At 30.4% G+C, this 22,483-nt stretch overlaps 1 protein-coding gene and 1 long non-coding RNA gene across 5 annotated transcripts; both read left to right on the forward strand.

Moving 5' to 3' along the window:
- Positions 1 to 273: 273 nt before the first annotated feature.
- On the forward strand, positions 274 to 2,571 carry LOC145752315 (uncharacterized). The gene is made up of 4 exons (XR_014283780.1): positions 274 to 399; positions 672 to 1,031; positions 1,135 to 1,329; positions 2,477 to 2,571. It is a non-coding gene; the product is annotated as an uncharacterized LOC145752315 (long non-coding RNA).
- A 3,756-nt stretch (positions 2,572 to 6,327) lies between these two features.
- Positions 6,328 to 10,502, forward strand: LOC145752314 (uncharacterized). Of its 4 annotated transcripts, none has more exons than XM_082568578.1 (7): positions 6,328 to 6,615; positions 7,201 to 7,503; positions 7,643 to 7,837; positions 9,311 to 9,658; positions 9,756 to 9,947; positions 10,145 to 10,201; positions 10,364 to 10,502. In XM_082568578.1, exons 2-5 carry the CDS (start codon positions 7,485 to 7,487, stop codon positions 9,866 to 9,868), a joined length of 675 nt encoding a protein of 224 aa, XP_082424704.1. In that variant the 5' UTR covers positions 6,328 to 6,615; positions 7,201 to 7,484; the 3' UTR covers positions 9,869 to 9,947; positions 10,145 to 10,201; positions 10,364 to 10,502. The 4 variants fall into 4 exon arrangements, with proteins under 4 accessions (XP_082424704.1, XP_082424703.1, XP_082424705.1 ...); XM_082568577.1 differs by having other exon boundaries at positions 6,328 to 6,611; positions 7,186 to 7,503; XM_082568579.1 differs by having other exon boundaries at positions 6,328 to 6,611.
- The last annotated feature ends 11,981 nt before the right edge of the window (positions 10,503 to 22,483 follow it).

Consider the following 22,483-nt stretch of genomic DNA (forward strand, 5'->3'; position numbering starts at 1 on the left):
AAATTTCTAAACTGTTTTTTTTTTATTTTGCTAGATAAAAGTTAACCATTGAATTTTTTTCTTTAAACGTCAAAAATATGGAGATATAAAGACACAGGTAAATTTTATTTTTTTTGTCAATTGGGCAATTAAAAAAAAATGTTTATACTACTATACAAGTTATTATTTCGAACTATTTAGGTTGGTTCCTAAAGCAAATAATTTTGATCAGATGTTGTAACTTTTATGAGAAAATTCCTGTTTGTTTAATATTGTTCAAATTTTGCGAAAGACAATTATACTACCTGAACTTTATCTAAAATCAACACATTAAAAGTAAATGTGCTGACAAGCAGATAAGATACAGTCCTTAAATAGACATCCAATGTCTTAGTACTGTTCTATTCAATCATTATTAAAGTAAGGTTAACAAAGTTTTTAAAAAAATTGTATTTACAAAACTTAAAAAATGTTTTTTCAGTTATTTTTTGTGATTTTAATTCAAGGTGGGTTTAAAATTTTTAAAACAATTTAATATCTTGGTTTAGCTTAGTCAAACTATTTTAATTTGATTTCTCATGCTGTATATTTTTATATTAACAGTTCAGGCTGCGGTAAATTTTAAAATATCAGTTTTTGAATATATATACACTTAATTTTTATATTAATTTACTTTATGTTATTTTTATTAGTTTCCTTTTCTCAAGATACAATTACAACTATACCATTAACTGATGGTGGGGTTATAGCAAAGGGCTATACTGGGTTCATTGTGAGTGCAACTTTTGAAGAAGTACCTTTAACTTCAACAATATGCAACTGGGTTTATGGTGGTGAACTGGACGCATCAGCTTTTTACTATGCGGCTTTTGGTTGTACTGATCGCACAGGGGCTAGTGAGACAATAAAATGTACACAACACCCTTTAACAAAGATAATTTCTACCAATTTGACATTTTTAAATCCACTCTCTTCGGATTTGATTGTAAAAATGGAATGTGGCGATGGCAGTGGAGTACTGTTATCACTAAATGTTAATATTGGTGTACAAGGTAAGAATTTAAAAAAAAATCCTAATACTACCTAAAAACCAAAAAAAAATGTAATATAAAATTAATTTAAAAGACACTTCCAAATTGTTAATGCTTTTATTAGATTGTCCCACATCTTTACCAGGAGGTTTAAATGTTACTGTTACTTCTGGTGGTGAAGCTGTTTATAACAGCATAGGTGAATTTACTTGTGCAAATGGTGACTTAGTTGACTCAAGTAATAACCCTGTGTCCACTAATACAACAACTTGTCAAGCTGATACAACATGGACCAACCAGGAAAATAGGATTTGTTTGGGTAGGTTTTAAGATAAAGTAACTTACAATAAGTTTATTCAATTAAATAAAAAAATCCAGGCATGTTAATTATAGGACTGAAGAAATAAAATTTAATGGCAGGCTTTCTTTTTTCTACTTTTACATGTTATTCTTGTAAATTATATTAAATTGTCCTTTTGTCAGCATCAATATTTTTTATATAAGGTGTTTAGATGTTTTTTTTTTGTCAACTTGGTTTTAAGAATTTAAAAATGTTTAGTTACTTGTGATGCAACACTTGCTCCTATTGGCAATAGCGTAATAAAAATTACTGAAAATCCAGTAGCAAATACTACAGTAAATTTAAGTTGTGTGCCTGGTTATAATAGTCCCCCAACAATATATTGTGGACCAGATGGCAATTGGAACTCTACCATTATTGTTAACTGTATAGAAGATATATTAGTTTCTTAATCAATTCTAATCAATCAAATAGATATGTAATTCATTGCAGGTGATAATTGTGTTTTGGTACAGCAGTATTAATTAAATATCTGACTTTTACTTAGTTTACTGTATTAGAATATTTAAAATCCTCAAAAACTAACAAGAACGTTCTTAGGAAAATGTCATATTTGTGTAATTTAGGTATTAGCCTAAACCACGATAGTACAGTTTGCAAGTTGTTATTTTACAAAAAAACATTTACTATTACTGTTAAAGAAGTAATGCAATTTATATTTTTAAAAACCTTTTATTGGTGCTAACACTATTACTTAATTTGTTTGTTTTTTTTATTTCTCATCAGTTTATTATAATAAAAGGTTTCTGAATTTAGCTGTTTTGAGTTTTATTTAGTCAATTTAAGTACACTGAGTAAAAGTCTTTTTGGTTTTAAACCTATACAAACCTATACCACTTCAACCCATAGGCCCGGCGGCGGCGGCGGCGGCCTCAACATTACCTATATTATCACTACACCGGGAGGTGTTTAAATATATATATAATAAATATTGGTTTAAATTCAATTAAAAAACCTAAGTATTTTCGCCCACTACTTAATTGTATTTAAAACAAATATAAGATTTAACCTATAGAAGGTTGTATTAGCTGTTTTTTGTAAGTTTTGTTTACAAACTGGTTTATTTATTGTACAACCACATCACAATTTAAATATTTTTTTGCAGTTCCAATACAACCAAAGTAAATCAGTTTTGGCTAAAATGAAAATGGTGAAGAATAAAAAATGGTCTATAAAAGTGGTAAATAATTTAAATTGTATAAACGCGGTGCCCAATTATGTGAAATTATGTAATATATTGTCTTTAGCAAGGGTGCTTAAATAATAATTTTATGTTATTGTATCTGTGTCTTAGTTATACTTGTATCAACTCAATATTAATTATAATAACCTTATTTATTTGCAATATTTAATTCTTTTTTTTCTACAAAAAAAAAATTTTGAGTTTTAAAATATTTAAATTAAAAAAAATTATTTAAAAAAGTTTTAAATTCTAAGTTCATGTTCAATTTTCTAAATTACAAAATAAACTATACAATTAACATAGATCAAGTAGTCAGTATTATAATATTACGTTTTTGATAACTTTTACCAATGTAAAGGGCATTACTACACATGACATGATATTGAAATTTAGTGTTTTATAAGCAGAAAGTAAAAAATATCCGCCTAATTCTTTATTATATTAGGAGCTTTACATTCATGTATATAAATATTATATATCAACCTATACTTTATTAGCTGTTCCAATTAGGGCACTGACCTGGTATCACATTTCCATGTATTTTAAACTGAGCTATAAATAAATTTTGCTCTGTTATAATATAAAGCAAAAGCATGTTTTTTTATAAAAGGGTTGAGTGCTTCGAACATACCAAATGAAAGCTGAAATTATTTAAAAAAATTACGGATTGTTAAGTTTAGTGGTCGCTAAAAAATAATTTTGCAAGTTATATCAAACATTAACCTTGTTTAAAGTTTAGGTAAAGTTGTGAGGTTGAGTAGCAGTTAGTAAATTTAAGAATATATATATTAGTAAGTAAAATACGTGGAGTTATTACAAAAGTTTTGTTGCAGTAAGTTTAAATTTAAAATAGATAAACATAGACGTTATTTTTCATAGCTTTTTGTTGCTTAATATTATAGAAAAGTTAAACGATTTTTTTTTTAAATTTTGCAAACAAAATTTTGTAAAAAAAGATTTGAAATGATATACCACGCATTTTTCGTTACTTTGATTCAAGGTTTGTTATATTTTTAAACGATTTCATATTGAAATATTTACTTAATCAAATAATTTTGATTTGCTATATGGTTGTGTCAGACTTTAGCAACTTATAAAGTATTAGTTTTAATTGTGCTTGTATTTAGAAAAAAAAACATGTTTAATCAGCTATGCGAATATTTACAGGTTCCTTATCTCAAAATACAATAACAACTATTTCATTGCATGTGCAGTTATGTTGAATAATGTAATAAATTGTCATTTACATGTTTAAATAATAGCGAACAATAAAATAAAAAAAAATTAACTTTAAAATATGACATTGTTATACTAAATTTACCTTATTAAGAATGTATAGCAATCAATATTAATAATAGTAAATTTATTTATATGCATAATATATTTTTGTTTTGTTAACAAAAAATAGGCTACATCTGATTCGATCTGTCACAATTTAAAGCTATGGCATGTTTTTACGTAAAGTCGAATTATCGATTCGTTTTTATAGATTTTAAATTTTGATTTTCATTAATTTTATTTGAGCTTTGTCAATATTTAAATAAAAGCTAATTTTTTTTCAACGAATTACAGGTTGTTAAGTTTAATGGTTGCTAATAAAAATGATATTGCGAGGCACACCAAATTTTGACCTTGAATAAAGTTTATATAAAGTCGCGTAGTTAAGTAATCATCAGTTTTACACTCTTTATTTGATAGCTAAATGTAGCTCATTTTATTAAAAGTTTTAATATTCTTTAGTATTTTTTTTCCTAAACCAGGTTTAAAATTTTTAACCTCATTTTGAATAGGCGTACATCAGTTAAATACGTGAAGTGATAACGAAAATTTCGAAAAACTTTGTTGCGGCAGGTTAATATTTAAAACAAAATAAACTTTTATGTTATTTCTTATAGCTAATCATTGGCGTAAGTTAAACAAATATTTTTTAAATTTTGTAAAGAAAATTTTGAAAGAAACTTTAGAACATGTTTTTTTACATATTTTTCGTTGCTTTAATCCAAGGTTTGTTATATTTTTATACGACTTTATATTAAAATGTTAACCTTATTAAGTAATTTTGATTTGCTATACGGTTGTGTCAGACTTTAACAACTTATAAAGTATTAGTTTTAATTGTGCTTGAATTTAGAAAAAAAAACATGTTTAATCAGTTATGCGAATATTTACAGTTTCCTTATCTCAAAATACAATAACAACTATTCCATCGCATGGGCAAGTAGCAACAGGTTACCCTGGGCTTGTTGTTAGTGCAATATTTGCAGAAGTGCCTTCAACAATATGCAACTGGGTTTATGGTGGTGAATTGGATACACAAGCATTTTATTACCCGTCTTTATATTGCGTTAATCGTACTGGGTCTAATGAGACAATAACATGTACAAAAGATACTTTTACTAATATTATTACTTCCAGTTTAACATTATTCTACCCAGTTTTCTCTAATGTATCTGTGGACATGATATGTTGGGATGGTAGCGAAGCTCAAGTATCATTAAGTGTTACTATTAACGTAACAGGTAAAAATAAATATTTAAAAATTAATATTTTTAAATCGGTAGCCTACGGCAATATTTGCTTAATTTAACAGACACTTACAAGCTGTTTTGTTTTAAGATTGTCCCACATCTTTACCTGGGGGTTTAGGTGTTACAGTTATTTCTGTTGGTGGAGCTGTTTATAGCAGCATAGGTGAATTTACATGTGGAAGTGGTGACTTAGTTGACTTAAGTAATAACCCTGTGTCTTCTTATACAACAACTTGTCAAGCTGATACAACATGGACCAACCAGGAAAATAGAGCCTGTTTAGGTGGGTTTGTTAAAAAATATATGTTGTTCTTGCTTTATATAATAAATATTAACACGAACTGTGCAAAATGGTATTAATATGTTCCGTAAAACTAGCCCATTGCATTATTTGTGGTTTAGTTTGTTTTGCAACTTTATATTAAAGTCAATTTACTCGCTACAATTTTTGTTACTAAATCATAGATATTTATTTAGTAGCCACAACAACCGCTTCAAATCTTACAACATCAGCTTCAAATCCTACAACAGCAGCTTCTACTACTTTTCCTACTATTCCAAGTACATTAACACGAGTATTTAAATAGTTGTTATAAATAGATTCGAATATTTTAATTCCAATTAAAATTATTTAAAACACAACATTATTAATAAAAGGTTTTCTCTTAGTTGTTTAACGTTTTGTATTTACTATACAAACAATTTACGTTTTACTTTATTTTAAAGGTGGACCCCGAAGACCAAAATAGAAAAGTTTTGACTAAATTTTAAAACAAAAATTTCTTCTTGTAGTGGCCTGATTATTGTTTTTTTTTTTAATTTTTTTGTGTTAATTATATTAATTAATTAATTGTTAAATGTTTAGGCTTTAAATGTGTGAAAATTTTTTTTTACAAAACACTTTAAATTTTGGTTGCAACACGTTACCCGTTAGTTCAGTAGATGCTTTGTTTTTTTAATTTTGAAGCGGTAAAATTGCAACATTTATCAATTTGTTTTGTTTGCTTTAGTTGTATAAACAAATTTAGTAAACTTAAGTAATATAAGGTATTTATTTATTAGCTGTTTGGTTTGCTAGTTTTATCTTTTTTATTTAGTGCCAGTTAAACATTAGAATTCGAATAATATTTTGGCAACACCATGGTTACGTTTATGGAAACTACCTTAAAAAAATCACCGACATTTTAAATTCAAAACAATAAGTTGCAAAAACTTTTTTTTATTGGTTTTAATTAAAATAAAAAATATAAAATTTTCCGCTGGGTTAATTCATATTAGTGTAATAAACTGCTTTAAAAAAGTTTTAAAAAAGAAACTTATTATAATTAAAGCTAAGAAACGGCAACCACGTGCTATATTCAGTTTTATGTACTGTCAGACTGTATGTACAGGTTTTTCACCCACCTGTTTAGTGATACTGATTTGGTACTATAAATAATTTTAAAATGTTTTTTTATACTTGTTTTGCTGGATGAAAGTTGACCATTGGATTTTTTTCTTTAAACGACAAAATATGGAAATATAAAGACGTAGGTAAATTTTATTTTATATTTGTTAATTCAGCAATCAAAAAAAATGTTAGTACCACTATACAAGTTATTATTTGGAATTATTTAGGTTGGTTCTTAAAACAAATAATTTTGATCAAATGTTGTACCTTTGATGAGAAAATTCCTGTTTGTTTAATATTGTTCAAATTTTGTGAAAGACAATTATACTACCTTTAGACAATTATACAACATTAAAAGTAAATGTGCTGATAAGCAGATAAGATACAGTCCTTAAATATACATCCTATATCTTAGTACTGTTCTATTCAATCTTTATTAAAGTAAGGTTAACAAAGTTCTTAAGAAAATTGTTTTTAGAAAACTAAAAAAATGTTTTTTCAGTTATTTTTTGTGATTTTAATTCAAGGTGGGTTTCAAATTTTTAAAACAATTTAATATTTTAGTTCAGCTTAGTCAAATTATTTTAATTTGCTTTCTTATGCTGTATATTTTTATAATAACAGTTTAGGCTACGGTAAATTTTAAAATATTAGATTTTGAATATATAGACACATAACTTTTATATTAATTCACTTTATGTTATATTTATTAGTTTCTTTTTTGCAAGATACTATTACAACTATACCATCAACTAATGGAGGGGTTATAGCAAAGGGCTATACTGGGTTCATTGTGAGGGCAACTTTTGAAGAAGTACCTTCAACTTCAACAATATGCAACTGGGTTTATGGTGGTAAACTTGATGCATTAACTTTTTTCTATGCAGCTTTTGGTTGCACTGATCGCACAGGGACTCATGAGACAATAACATGTACACAAGACCATTTAACAAACATAATTACTACCGATTTGACATTTTAAAATCCACTCTCTTTAGATTTGACTATAAAAATGGAATGTGGCGTTAGCAGTGAGTATTATTACCGCTAAATGTGAATATTAGTGTACAAGGTAGAAACTTGTTTTTTAAAAAAAAAATTTTACAAACCCTTTTTTGTGATATAAAATTAATTTAAAAGAAAGTAAAAATTTGTTAATGTTTTTTTTAGATTGTCCCACTTTTTTATCAGGTGTTTTAAATGTTGCTGTTACTTCTGGAGTTGAGGCTTTTTATAACAGCATGGGGCAGTTTACTTGTGCAAGAGGTGATTTAACTAACTCCAGTAATAACCCTGTGTCTTCTAATACAACAACTTGTCAAGCTGATGCTACATGGACTGACCAGAAAAATAGAGCCTGTTTAGGTTGGTTTGTTTAAAAATATATGTTGTTCTTGTCTTATATATTTAAATAACTACACAAAATGTGAAAAGAGATTTTAACGTGTTTTGTAAAATTAGGACATGCATTGATTGTAGTTTAGTTTATTTCCAGTGATTGGGTATTAGTTATTAAATTAAAATTAAAACTAAATTAATTTTTTTTTATACTCTGAATTTTGGCTTTTTATAAACTCCTTATTTATTTGCATAATTTAGTCCTTTTTCTACCAACAGAAAATAAAATTTTGAATTTTAAAGTATTTAAATTAAAAAAAAAATTAATTGAAAAATTTTAAATTCTAAGTTTATGTTGTAACGTTTATTTGCCTAATAGTCTTTTGTATGAAACCATTTTAATCTTATAGAATTTTATTGCGAAAAGGTTCACAAACAACCGTTTACAAGCTTGTACCACGAATACCACATATAATACATTGCAACAAGTTTAACTAATAAATCACGTGATACAACCCACGTGATAGAGATAACGGTGTAAACACGTGACTTGAGGTGTAAACACGTGACTATAGGTACAGATAACACTTAGCGTAAACAAGAAAATGGTGGATTCGTCACAATGTTCAATTTTCTAAATTACAAAATAAACTATACAATTAACATGGCTTAAGTAGTCTTTATCATAATATTACGTTTTTGATAACTTTTACCAATGTAAAGGGCGTTACTACATATGACATGATACTGAAACTTCGTGTTTTAAAAGCAGAGAGTAAAAAATGTTCGCTCAATTCTTTATTATATTAGGAGCCTTACATTCATGTTTATGGTATAATATTTCAACCTATAGTCTATTAACTGTTTTGATTAGGGCACTGACCTGGTATTACATTTCCATGTATTTTAAACTAAGCTATAAATATATTTCGCTTTGTTATAATAGAAAAATAAAGCTTGTTTTTATTATGGAAGGGTTTTGTGCTTCGTACATATCAAATAAAAGCTAAAATTATTAAAAAAAATACGGATTGTTAAGTTTATCAAATATTAACCTTGTTTAAAGTTTAGGTAAAATTGCAAGGTTGAGTAACAGGTAGTTAGAAAAATTTAAGAAAATTAAGTAAAATACGCGCTGTGGAGTTGTTACAAATATTTTGTTGCAGCAAGTTTTTATTTAAAATAAAATAAACTTGCATGTTATTTTTTATAGATAATTATTGCTTAATATTATAAAATAGTTAAACATTTATTTTTTTAAATTTGCAAACAAAATTTTGTAAAAAAAAGGTTTGAAAATGCTATTCTACGTATTTTTCGTTACTTTGATTCAAGGTTTGTTATATTTTTAAACGATTTTATATTAAAATATTTACCTAATTAAGTAATTTTGATTTGCTATACGGTTGTGTCAGACTTTAGCAACTTATAAAGCATTAGTTTTAATTGTGCTTGAATTTAGAAAAAAACATGTTTAATCAGTTATGCGAATGTTTACAGGTTCGTTATCTCAAAATACAATAACAACTATTCCATCAAATGGCCAAGTAGCAACAGGTTACCCTGGACTTATCGTTAGTGCAACATTTGCAGAAGTGCCTTCAACAATATGCAACTGGGTTTATGGTGGTGAATTGGATACACAAGCATTTTATTACCCGTCTTTATATTGCGTTGATCGTACTGGGTCTAATGAGGCAATAACATGCACAAAAGATACTGTTACTAATATTATTACTTCCAATTTAACATTGTTCGACCCAGTTTTCTCTAATGTAAATGTGGACATGATATGTTGGGATGGTAGCGAAGCTCAAGTATCATTAAGCGTTACTATTAACGTAACAGGTAAAAATAAATATTTAAAAATTAATATTTTTAAATCGGTAGCCTACGGTAATATTTGCTTAATTTAACAGACACTTACAAGCTGTTTTGTTTTAAGATTGTCCCACATCTTTACCTGGGGGTTTAAATGTTACTGTTACTTCTGGGGATGAAGCTGTTTATAACAGCATGGGTGAATTTACTTGTGCAAGTGGTGACTTAGTTGACTAAAGTAATAACCCTGTGTCTTCTTATACAACTTGTCAAGCTGATGCTACATGGACCAATCAGGAAAATAGGATCTGTTTAGGTTGGTTTGTTAAAAAATATACACTGTGTTTTTGTTTTATATAATAAAAATTACACAAACTGTGCAAAATGGTATTAATATGTTTCGTAAAACTAGAACATTGTATTATTTGTGGTTTAGTTTTTTTTGCAAACTTTAAATTAAAGTCAAGTTACTCGCTACAATACTTGTTAGTAAAACATAGACTTTTATTATAGCGTTAACAACTGCTTTAGATACTACAACATCAGCTTCTACTGCTTTTACTTATCCAGGTACATCAAATTGTAAATTCAAAGAGTTGTTTAACATAGATTCGAATGTTTACAAAAATAACTTTATTTAAAACACAACATTATTTATAAAAGGTTTTCTTTTAGTTGTTTAACGTTTTGTATTCATTATATAAACAATTTACGCTTTACTTTATTTTAAAGGTGAACGCCGAAGACCAAAATAGAAAAGATTTGACTAAATTTTAAAACAAAAATTTCTTCTTGTAGTGGTGTGATTATTATTTTTCAAATTTTTTTTTGTTAATTATATTAATTAATGGAATGTTTTAAATGTGTGAAAAAAATTGTACATAACACTTTAAATTTTGGTTGCAACACGTTACCCGTTAGTCAAGTAGATGCTTTGTTTTTTTTAAATTTTGAAGCGGTAATATTGCGACATTTATCAATTTGTTTTGTTTGCTTTAGTTGTATAAAAAAAAAATAGTAAACGTTAGTAATAAAAAATATTTCAGTTTAACTTAGTACAATCAGCACTTTAAGTTTTTGGAGAAAAAAATGTTAGCTTTAAACTTGATTTAGGCAACATGAGATTTAATCACAAAAAAATTAAAAAAAAAGAGGTTTGTATTAGGAGAACTTTATACTTCTAGTTTACACATCTGTTATTCCCGATTGGCATTCAAAGTTACTCCATTTTCACTTATGCACAAGTGGGCGATAGAGTTTTATCTTAAAAAGGTAATCAGTTTTTATATCTATATTTCGTTACTTGTGTAACTTGATTTTTTTAATTATTTTAGGTAGATTTGGCAATCATATTTGTTTGTTAATTAACATCGGTAGTGTGATAATAATATCACCATGTTTTTACGTTATTCCTAACAACTATCTGTACAAATTTCTAATAAAGAAAAAAACAGCATGGGATAAATTTCGTTTTGAGCAGTTTCCATGATTTTGAATTGACTCAACAATTTTCCATGTTTTACGTAAAAAAAATACTTAAAAATATTTTATAGCTTTTATGTTTGTTTAGGATGTTAATTAATTTTATTGAAAAATGTACTAAACCTCTATACTAGCAGACAAATATATTTTAAAAAACATATATTTTTAAATACGGTGCTGTTAAAAAAAAGGATGTCAAAAAAAATTAAATTACTACAGATTAGAAATGCTCTAATAACATTTATTATATTATATTTAATACGGATATATAGAAACATAATTTTTTAGGTTTTCGTCCAAACAAACCGGCATTTAAATCTAACTCACATGGGAAATATAAATAGCTTTTCGTGTGTGGTTTGTCAAGTAAGGTGATATTACCGTTTGCTCCTTACCACCTACCTCGAAAACTTAACAACTATTTGATAAACATCAGAAACAAATAAAAACCATAATTTGCAACTTTAGAATGATTTATTTTAACTTATGAACATTGTAGCATAGAAAACATAAACGTTGCCATGTCAAATAAAAGTACAAACAAGTTTTCGAACTTGTATGATCGTCCCCAGCTGCATTACAAGCTGTCTATCTTAACACGAAAACTAATTACAAAACCGCTAATGACTGTCTACGCGTGAGAGTTCAAAGTTCTTTGATTTTAAACCTGTCAGATTTTGAAGGCTAATGAGACAGTCACTCAGCAATTTAGCCCACTGCACGAAACTATTCTAACCAAATGCTAATCAGTGGGCTTGTTTGATCAGCAAGGTCAATTTTTTCTTTACTGGCTAAAACAACAAACCGCTAGATAATAGGCCTAATATGTTCTTCAGTGAAAGTGTTAATCTTTAGCCTTTATTAACTAATACCATAACAATATCTTGGAGTTGAATCTTTGAGGCTTGCCTGCTAAATAAGCAAAGTTCAAGTTGAGTAAAGACACCGACTTTAAAAAATGTTGCGTTTTAGAAGGCACACTTTTTCATGCGCTCCTTAATAGGGTATACAAAATATTACTCACGATTGTTATACGGTAATTAAGTTTTGGTCTACCAAATTCTGTTTTTATTTGCTTAGCTTCTGCAATAAATTATCATACTTGGGGTAATAACAACAGGTTATGTATTAACACGGTTGGATAGGGCAATCGCGTACGTTTTTAAAAATAATGCAAAATTTATGATTTTGGACCAAAAAATATAAATAAAATTATACTTTTATTTTTTCAGTAAACTTTTATGTTAAGTTCATTTGCTTTAATTCTTCGCTGGTTTAGCCAGGAATTGATATCTGTGCGAATTCTTTCAATATCCGAGTCTTGTTGACTATGACCGTGAGATTGTCCAAGGCCTAAATCTATTCAATACTAACCTTTAAACTTGGCTTTGATCTCAAATAAAGACCAGTTTGTTGTGTTTTAAATAACGTGGGGTTAGGTGTGTCAAATTTTGTAAACAAAAATCAAGGTTAGATAATTTAGGCTTCATGTGAATAAGTATCGTATGATCTTACTGGATTTTAAAGCAAATAAGCCTTGCTTTTATTTCAAATGATCTGGAACGATGTAATGGTCTAGACGATTAAACTTCAATGATGTGAACAATTTAAAATATTTTAATAATAAAACTTATGCAACATGTGTAAATATAGTTATATAAGATTAATAAACTTTTAAGTGTCATGTCCCTTACTCACAAAATACCGGTTGTTAGTTATAACACTGATTGACATTTTAACATGTATTGCGACTTTTCTTTAAGGTGAAATGTTAGGAATTTGATTAATGTTATATTGGAAAATTTCTGTTTTTGTTAAGCGTGTCAGACAGTTGTCGCATGATGTCAGTAAACACTCGCTGAATCAAAGCGTTCTCGCATTTCGTTCAAATTTATAAAAGCGCCATGTCGTTATTACAGGTTCCATTACACACTTGCTATTTTGCAAATGTCGTGTGTTGAATTTGTGCTGTTGTCTGTCTGTTTATGACGTCAACTATAATGTTGACAACAACAACAAGCGGCCAAGTGGAATTCCAACAAAATTGTGACAAATTTCAATTACCAAAAGCAGTTTCATTTTCCAGGCCCGTGCATAATTTAATTAGAGTATTTGTCTTGACAAGAGGTGCTTATAATATGCGGCCACGTGTCCAAGTGCTGGAAAAAAAACTATTGTCAAACAACACTTCGTTTTTAAGGTTCTTGTAATGTAGCCACTTCAAGCTTTTCATTATACGCTGTTTGCGAAATGCAATGTGTCAACACAGCTGTAAAAACTTTAAATCCTTACTCCCATTTGAACTTACTAATTGTAAAAGTTTAAACCATGTTCATAGCTCAGACAAAGTGACGTATTAGCCTATGATTTGGCACCCAAGAATGTTTTGCAGACCCTGAAAAGCGCACTGGGTCGAAATTAGCGGAAAAATCGCAAGTAGAAAGTGTTTATAATGACTGACTACCGCATGACGTTTTCATGTGTTCACTTTTCCTCGCTCCGTGTGATATAAGACATCATCTTTGTAATTGAGCACCAGTGTTTGTTTTGTAGAACGATTAGAGCATTAAAGCATAACAAACGCGAGCACTTTCGGGTGATGAAATCTTTTTTGGTCAGAGTTTAAAAATTTGCTTGGACCAATCTATCTTTGTACGTTTTAATCCGGGAAAATGGCCGCGAGCCGAGTTTGCCCGGAAAGTACAAGTGTGTTGCTAGCTTCTGCGTCACTAATACCGTTTAATTATGTGATTTGCTACCGCCAAATTTAGCTGCGGTTTAAAATAAGATGTTTTAAATTAAATTTAACATTTATGTTAGAAAAAAGTCTTTCTTTAAGACAAAAAAGGTTTAAAAATATTTTTATGTTTGCTAATGTTGTGTGAATTCTTCCCAGGGCTTTTACTTGTTTTGTCATGCTTTTCGTGTTGTTTAAAAACACGCTTAGCTGAATAAGTAAATGACCTTAGCTGTCGACATAACTCATTTACAAGACTGTGTAACCATAAACAGGTGCATGTTGCACACATTTTATCTTTGCAAAATTAGAAAATTTATAAAGAGAAAAAACTTTGTTTTCGAAATTTTATTTTTTTAATGTTTTTGTCAAACGCTAGTGCAATAATTTTTTTTAATATGTAAAAGATAATAACTGTTGGTGCACATGGACTGAGGTTAAAAAATACATATTGCTTTTACGCAGGTGTTTTACGGTTAAATATAAATATAGAATTTAATTATTAAGTTTACTAAACAGAACACTTTTAATCAGGAATATAAACCTCTAATTAGTAGGTGTGTTTATACGAGCAACTTTAAGCCGTTTTAACACAAGCTTTTGTGAGGTTTAGCTCATAAATATCCTGCGAAACATAAACAAACTTGTTTGACAACTGACAGGTTATTGTTTCCCTTTTTCGTATATTCTCTCCCGTCCACAGATGTCGCTAGAGTCACATAAGGTTAATCCGCTTAAGTATACGATCTTAGCATGTCCAATTGCCGGTTTGTCGTCCGCTCATTCGAAGTCAAATTTTCCGGTTAAGGTTAGTAATTTGGGAAGCAAACTAGCACTTTGCGGCCGCTAAATAAATTCGGCGCACGTGCCAACCGAGTAATGAGTGTGACCTGGGCCCGAACTAAGTTTATTCACGCGTAGCACATATCAAGTAGAAGGCTACGAGGTGTTTGTTATCAAATCAAAACTCAGCATTCCGCCAGCGTGCCCAGGTGCGATACCGAGACGTGTAATTTCCAACTTAGCCCGAAAAATCACTGGTTCTAAGCCTCGCCTTATAAACTAACACTTCTTCTTAGGGTCGAATATGTACGGCTTACACCCAGTGTGTTACCAAGCGTTTGGTTTTGCTTCCGCTATAAGTTGATGTATAACGTCATCACTACCCAGTGCGTAATATCGTGGCATAAGCAGGATTACTGGCATTATTTACAATCTGTATATATCTTGGGAATCCAGCGCACCTGGTCACTGGGTAAGGTTTGACAAAATAGTTTAGATGATTCACTAATAGTTTTACTGCGGCTAACAACAGCTGACTTTTCCATTTTTTACTTGGATTTTATTTTGTCCACATTAGGTTTTATTAGCTTGCAAATCCAGCTGGCTTTACGTTAAAGTCAACTCGATAGTCGATGGTAAATATTTCGGACATTTTTCTCATGGCCTCGTTTTTCAATGTCATTTCGTCCAAGATTTTCTTTTATCTCTAAACGACATTGAATCTGCTTGTAAACAACATACTTCACACTTTTTGACTGTTTTGTCAACACTTTTCTACGTTTTATCTTGAAGTTGTTAAGGTGAAATGCAGGCGTGAATTGTTCGTTTGATTTTGTCAACAAATAAGTTTTCGTCCGTGCTGAATTGGGTTTAACTTATCTTGATATTTGCAAGGAAATATAAAACTTTAAACGTCACACTACTACAAAACATGTAAGAAAAGGGCAATTTCGGTAAATAAAAAACGTTTAACTCAATGCAGGCCTAAAAGAGAGATAATAAAAATAAATATTTTATTTATTATTAAAAATAAATATTTTAAATATTGTACAATGGTAATAAAAAGTGTGTTTATAAATTACCCTGTTTTTTAAAGGCACAAACTGTAAACCATATATAGCAAGCGTTAAACCATAATTTTAACTTCTGGGAAAGTCCGGATATATAAACATACAAATCCCCTTGTTTATAGGGTGGAGTGTCAATAAATAAACCCCTAACTTTAAAGGATTAAACGTATTTTAAGAAATAAAAAAAATATTATAATTCTTGATCGAAGGAACTAAATAAGACAAGTAACAGGACAAACGATTTCCTTTTAACAATTTTTTAAAGTAAAATCACGTGATTTACGTTTCAACGATTTAGAAAAACAGACATCCTTAAATCTTTAAATTTTTGGTAAGTTTTAAAAGTGTGAGAATTTGGTTAAAAATTAATCCAAAAATTCTCCAAAATCTAGACAGATTTTTCAATTTTTTGTCACTAATATTTTCATGAGAACTCGACATTTCCCACCAATAAATACTTACTGGAGATTACGTTTGTTAATATCCAAACCGGTAAAATAAATAAAATATGGTTTCGCTCTGATGACGTATATAAACATGACGTCATAACCTGATAGGAGATCACCCACAAGGCTATTTTATCATAATAATGCCAACCGTGGCATAGATTAATGATATTTAGTTTGATACAGGTGAAAAAAGTAAATAAAGATTTTTAAAAGCTTAATGGTGTTTTTAGTTCAACATTGTTATCTTATTTAATTGTTTGCTGTTAGTTAACTTTTGTGGTTATTTGGATTTTAGTAAAATCTAAAAATGGGAATAACTTTTTCGTTTTTTTTTATCGTGACATATTTTTGCCAAGATAACGTTTTTTACGTAACAAAATACCGCGTAAGTTTTACGCAATCAAACGTTAGTTGTCGCCCCCGTTTTTGGCCACGCTTAATGCACCCATGACAATTTTCCTATTAATTCCACATCGCTAACATAAGTCGGATATTCCTTTGTAGCATGCGACAAAAATGACGCAAATCTCAGGTAATCAAATCTTACCAGTAAGTGCTTGCCTGATTAGGCTAACTGGTCACTCGGAACATGTAAATGCCTTATGAAATCTAACAAATAGCCTGTTTAGTTTAAGTGTTCATGTCAGTTAACAAATCATTGTAGCGATGTGTTATTTACATTTCAATGAGCACAAATTAACGCGGCGTTTATAGATATACAATCTTAATTTATTGTCTACTATGGAGAATTATAAAACTATCAACAAAATGTTGTCATCATTTTTTTTGGAGTACGAAGTCGGGTTATAAAAAGGGTAAAACTTTCTCAGGGAACCGTGAATCACTTTTCTGTCTTTGAAAATGATTTATGATTATCAAAGATAAAGTTCACCCTAAACCCTAAAAATGATAATCCACTTTGGCGTTTGTATTAAAAGATCATGACGTCATTCTTGGTTTTAAAATTACGTTTCCATTTATCGCTCTGGAAATTGATACTCAAAATAGTTGAAATTTAATGTCGTCGTTTATACCGGTTTAAGCCATGAATATGTGCCTCGAAAAGCCTTTGAAGTTATTCATGTTTTACCAAGTCTGACGTAACATGATTGTGTGTAAAAATCTAAAATGAGATAACTAATACAAATCTGTTTCGCTCAATGATTACTGTCATAACAATCGCACCACTTTGAATCGCTGACAATGAATATCTTCGACATCTTATCAACCGTCTACTTGTAAAAAATTCCACAGCATATTGTTACTTAGTAACAGATAAACAGTTAAAAATACCATCCATGTTTTAGGTATACTGTAATTGGTTATGTAATTTCTCAAAAAATATTTAGGATTTTTGCTCCAACAAATATGTTTACATGTATAACAATTGCATTCTCACTATTTGTTAATAACAACTTGTCAGTTTACGTGTTTAAAAACAACTTTGTCAATGTAAACTCCGTCGAAAGTTAGCAGGGATCAATTAACTTGCCGACCCATTATTTTAAGCGCAAAACTTTGTGTTCCTAAACTGTTAGACAGGTTGATATTAACATGAGAAGCAATTAAGGTCGACCAGTTCCATGCTCGAGCAAGGATGGTATTAGTCGCTGATTCGTGTTGTTTTAGGCATACTTACTGTCACCCTCTTATCACACATCCTTGACAAATCTTGTTCACTTAGTTTGACTCCTTGAAAGCAACCAGTTAAATACTAAAAGAAGCTCCGCACGCAAAGCTATGCCGACATTCCACAACGTGTTATGTGGGATTTCAAATACCCTGGCTCATGTGTTTTATACAAAACGTCACAAACCTTTTTTAAAAGCAAAAATACAAGTTGTGATAATAACTTCAAGTATCTAAAGGCAAAAATATTAATATTGATAGTTTAAGATTATAATTTTCTTTAAATCATGGCCTTAGTTAAAATTCCTTAAAAATTTTGTCAGTTCCAAATCGATTACGTCAGAGGCTTCTGAGTTATTTAGTTTCACTTTATTTCGAATTCAGTCTAATCCCGAGATCGATTTCAATGTCTAAAAACAACAACTTTTCGTCGTACGGTCACAATGCATATCAGGTTGTTTCGTAAACCTTAGTTCCACAAACAGTCTGAGGCACTATTTAATGCATTAAAATCTTAGGTTTACGCGACTGTAAAAACACAGACGGTTTTTTTTGCGACGATCTTCCGTTTCCATGCATTTTCTTCAAACAAGCTCCAATTCCTCTTAAGTTCAAAGCTTTATTTGATGTTAAATTAACTAAACTAAACATTGCATCAGCTGAATAATTACTAAATTGTAATCAGGATATCACGGTAATATCCTGTTAAAATTAACCGTATTTTGTTTAAATAAGGAGAATCAGTTTTGTGGCATTTAAGTGGCTAGATGTCGCCAAAACTAGCCATGACGTAAAGGACACTGGACATTGATGCCATTGATAATGACCATACGTCCAAACTTGGAAAACTCTGTCGCCAATTCAATGACCAACTATCTAATGTTGTCCATTGCAAAGTATTTGATTACGGGGTTGATATAAAAATAGTTATTTTAATTTAATTACATATTGATCAGGGCAATATCAAATATTTTAATCGACCATTAGCGTCTTTGGCCAATTGACCTTTTTTTCGTGATGTCAATTGCTCTACTCCTAAAATATCCGGCACTTACATAAAAACAATTACAATTCGATCAAAAAAATGATCATTTTATTAAGATTGATGTCACAACTTCTGTTGAAGTAATGTCGTATTCATTGTTCAGTCAGTTCAATTATGACATCACAAGTACAGCATTGTTGCGTTGTTTATTTCCGTTCGAACCATTTGGATTTTAACCACGAGGACGCTGGGTTCGATTTCAGCGGTAAACAAAAATGCTTCCGAATTTTGACCCCGACTATTGTAGAGTGTTTCTTATTCTTACAGAGTAAACTCACCTACGAAAACCACAAGTCTATTTGCAAAATAAATCATAGACCAGTTCGCACCTGTTACGTGTGTACAAAATTGTATCACTTTAAACTAATGTTAGTTTTAGAACAATTGTTACTTGTTGTTTAGTGTCGAAAGGGAACACCGCAAAATGTCGACCGTTACCGTTTTGTAAGTTCAATTAAGTTTGCATTCAAACAAAAATTATTTTCAAAATCTGTCCTCGTATTTTTTCCCGTTTTAACAATAAACCTAAAAATACCAGCTGTAGATTTTTTTCCCAAAATATTTTGGCGCCTTTTTTTCATCACGTGACACAAAACACATTAAGTTGTGCTGTGAACACTCAAATAGTGCAACGCAAAACTATGCAGGTCAAGGGATTACGTTTGTCATAATATTTGTCCTCTACGAACCTTGTTTATTTCTTAGTTTGAAAATATTTCAAAGTTTTGTCTTTATGTTGATTGACCAGTGCAAGCTGTGGGTGTTTTAATGCCAAATATCTTAACCGCTTTACTACGAAATACATTTTAAAGGGGAAAACCATTTGGCAAATGTAGCAAATTAATATTGCATGGAATAGTATTTTCGCATATCACTAAAAACCTTTTGAACAAATGCAAATATACTCAAAACTAAGAAATACATTTTACCAATATTTTGATAAACACTTTTTTAAAATTAAGGGGCCTTATTCAAGATTAGGGTAATAAAAATTTCCTGTGGCAATTTATATTCTTAAGCGACACCGTGTGACTCTTGCACAAACAGACTGATTAATGACCACCCGACTGGTCAAGGTTTCGGTCATTTTCGTTCATTGATGGTCGTTAATGTAGCGGCAAATGGTGACGAATTACTTTTTAATTGCACCACATTTGCTATCAAAATATCTTGCAAACATGACACTAGCGAATTTTCTTTTAAGTTACTTTTACTTGAATGGTAAGATTAGACCATTACATTTAGTGGAATGCTTTTAAACTTAGTGTTATGCAAGAAAATCTAATGGCCATCCATTATAGGGATTTTGTTCTGTTTTCTCATAACTTTAAGCAGTTAATCATAGCATAAAAATGCAAGTTTGAGAGTTGGTTTGGTAAACATTTTTGCAAACAATTGTGCCTTTGACCATCCTAGTTTAACTCAGGGTCGCACTGAAATTAAAAGATACGCAATGTTGACAGCTTAAGTTCTCTGTGGGTTTTTATGGGATTTCATAATTATTACCTTCAGCAAAATGATTGATCCGATGCCAAGGAAATTGAATCCTTCTTCGCTAGGCTAAACACAAGCTGCTGTCATGCACCTGCTGGTAATCTACATAAGTATGCCGCACCAAGGCCGGTTCATTAGGACTTTAACAGTCCATACACGAGCCTTGCCTTTGCATGCAACCAGTTGTAGTTATTTTAGGTATATTTATCTTGTAAAATGCGTGCGTGCAGCCCCGAAACGCCAAATGTTTCCGTTTTAACTTGTTGTTCACGAAATTGGTTTATTTGTTGTGGGTAAGCTTAGCTGGGGATGATCTATGTTCTTAACGACAGTTTATTGAATTTTTATTTTGTGTACTGAAACATACCTGTTTAAAGGTTATTTTATTTCGGTGTGCTTAAAAAAAGTATATACAATGTTGTTATATACTTCGGTCGATGTGTTTGTTTAATGTTATTTTTATATCATTTTGTAGCTATCGTTATTTTTATGCAAGTTAATTGGTCATTTCATCTTACATTCATCTTGTACATTTCAACTCTTTAAGCCATTGTTTTTATTTTTAATCTGAAAAACAAATAATTAGGGACAAAGTTGATGGGGCTTTTATGCGTCGGTGGTCGACTGTGAGAAAGCTATTTGTAACCTAACACCAGCCTGAACATTCCCTCGGCAGAAGTCAGCCTTTCCCAGTAAAGTTTTGCGACAACAGACATCGAGAATTACCGGTAAGCTTCCCCGGTATAAATACCCGCCCTTTTCTTTTTTTGATTTATGCTCCAGAGTTATGGAGTATGACGAAAAATTAACCTTTCTATTCCGGCATCTGCTTGTGTGGCGGTTACATTACGTAGGCCGTGAGAACCAGACTTGCCAGCTTTAATATCCAGCGATTTGTCATAACAATGCAGCGCAACACATCACTCTTTTAAGTTTGGAAAGCTTAAAATAATGTTTATTCAACGAACAAAAGCGCTGAGTAACGTGACACTACCCTACCTCATCCTGTATATAGTAACCTGATCTCGTGTACGTTTTCACCGGGCTTAGTGCGATTTTAACCGTCAATCTAACGCAAGGTAAGCTCCGTATTTATCCAATGCATTCCTAAGTAATGACACTATTAAACCGGGGGTACCCGATAGTGTGAATATCAAACAAGAGGTGTAGATTGTCGTTTGTTTTAGGCGCTTATTGATTTGTTTTCGTATCACATGTTTCTGAGTTGTCGTTATCGGATTGTCTTCAAATCGCAATTGTTGCCAAATAAAGGCTTGAAGAGTTGGGTGTTCTTATCTATTGTGGGACAAATTTCCGATCAAAAGAAATAATTGTTAATTGACTTAACCGGCATGCTTTGCCAATCGATCGCTGGGAAATATCATAATAGTAATTGAAGAGCTCTTCTTTGGTGAAGTTGTGAGATAATGAAGTGTTTAATCAAAAAACTTGTATTGTCCTCTATTTCTTCTCAAGGATCTCGGCTTGTTGCGAGTTTATGTAAGGCGGTATGCCCTAAAACAACTAACAACACTGTTGGTGTTGCGTTGGCCTTTCAAACACCGAAAACAAAATCACACAAGCGGTCAACACCTGGCTTGAACATACTTGTCACCTTCAGTACAAGCTTCAGTCTTGTTTTGTTTATTGTGTTTTAATAGAGTGGACGCGTGAAATATCTGAGCTGGTTTCCTAGATGATTTCAAAGTTTACCCCGTGTGAAAAAGATATGGAATTTAATTTGCCTATATATTATGCTAGACTATGTTACGAAATCACGTATGCTATACAATTATAACAAAACGTCATGTGCTTTTAACAAATGGAAAATGATATTTTTTCGGCAAATTATGATGTCATAAATTCTTTGGAAAAATTTAAAGAATTTTTCTCACATTTCCATCCAACTTACTTGGGTGTAACGCCCTTAAGATTCCCCTGTTTGTTATTTTAATGACAAAAATAAAGCCTTTAAAATTACATCCATTACAAATGTTCGTGACTATAAATAGGCAACACAAAATCAGACAAGGTAATAACCATTCCGTTACATTAGCTGGCGTCCTAGATAGCATATCTACGAATATCACAGTTTGCTAAAATAAAATATGATTGACAACTTACCAACACATTCCACTTATTTGGTGGCTAGACTTTAACATG

The sequence above is a fragment of the Corella eumyota genome, chromosome 5 (genome assembly GCF_963082875.1).
Source record: "Corella eumyota chromosome 5, kaCorEumy4.1, whole genome shotgun sequence".
Lineage (NCBI taxonomy): Eukaryota > Metazoa > Chordata > Ascidiacea > Phlebobranchia > Corellidae > Corella > Corella eumyota.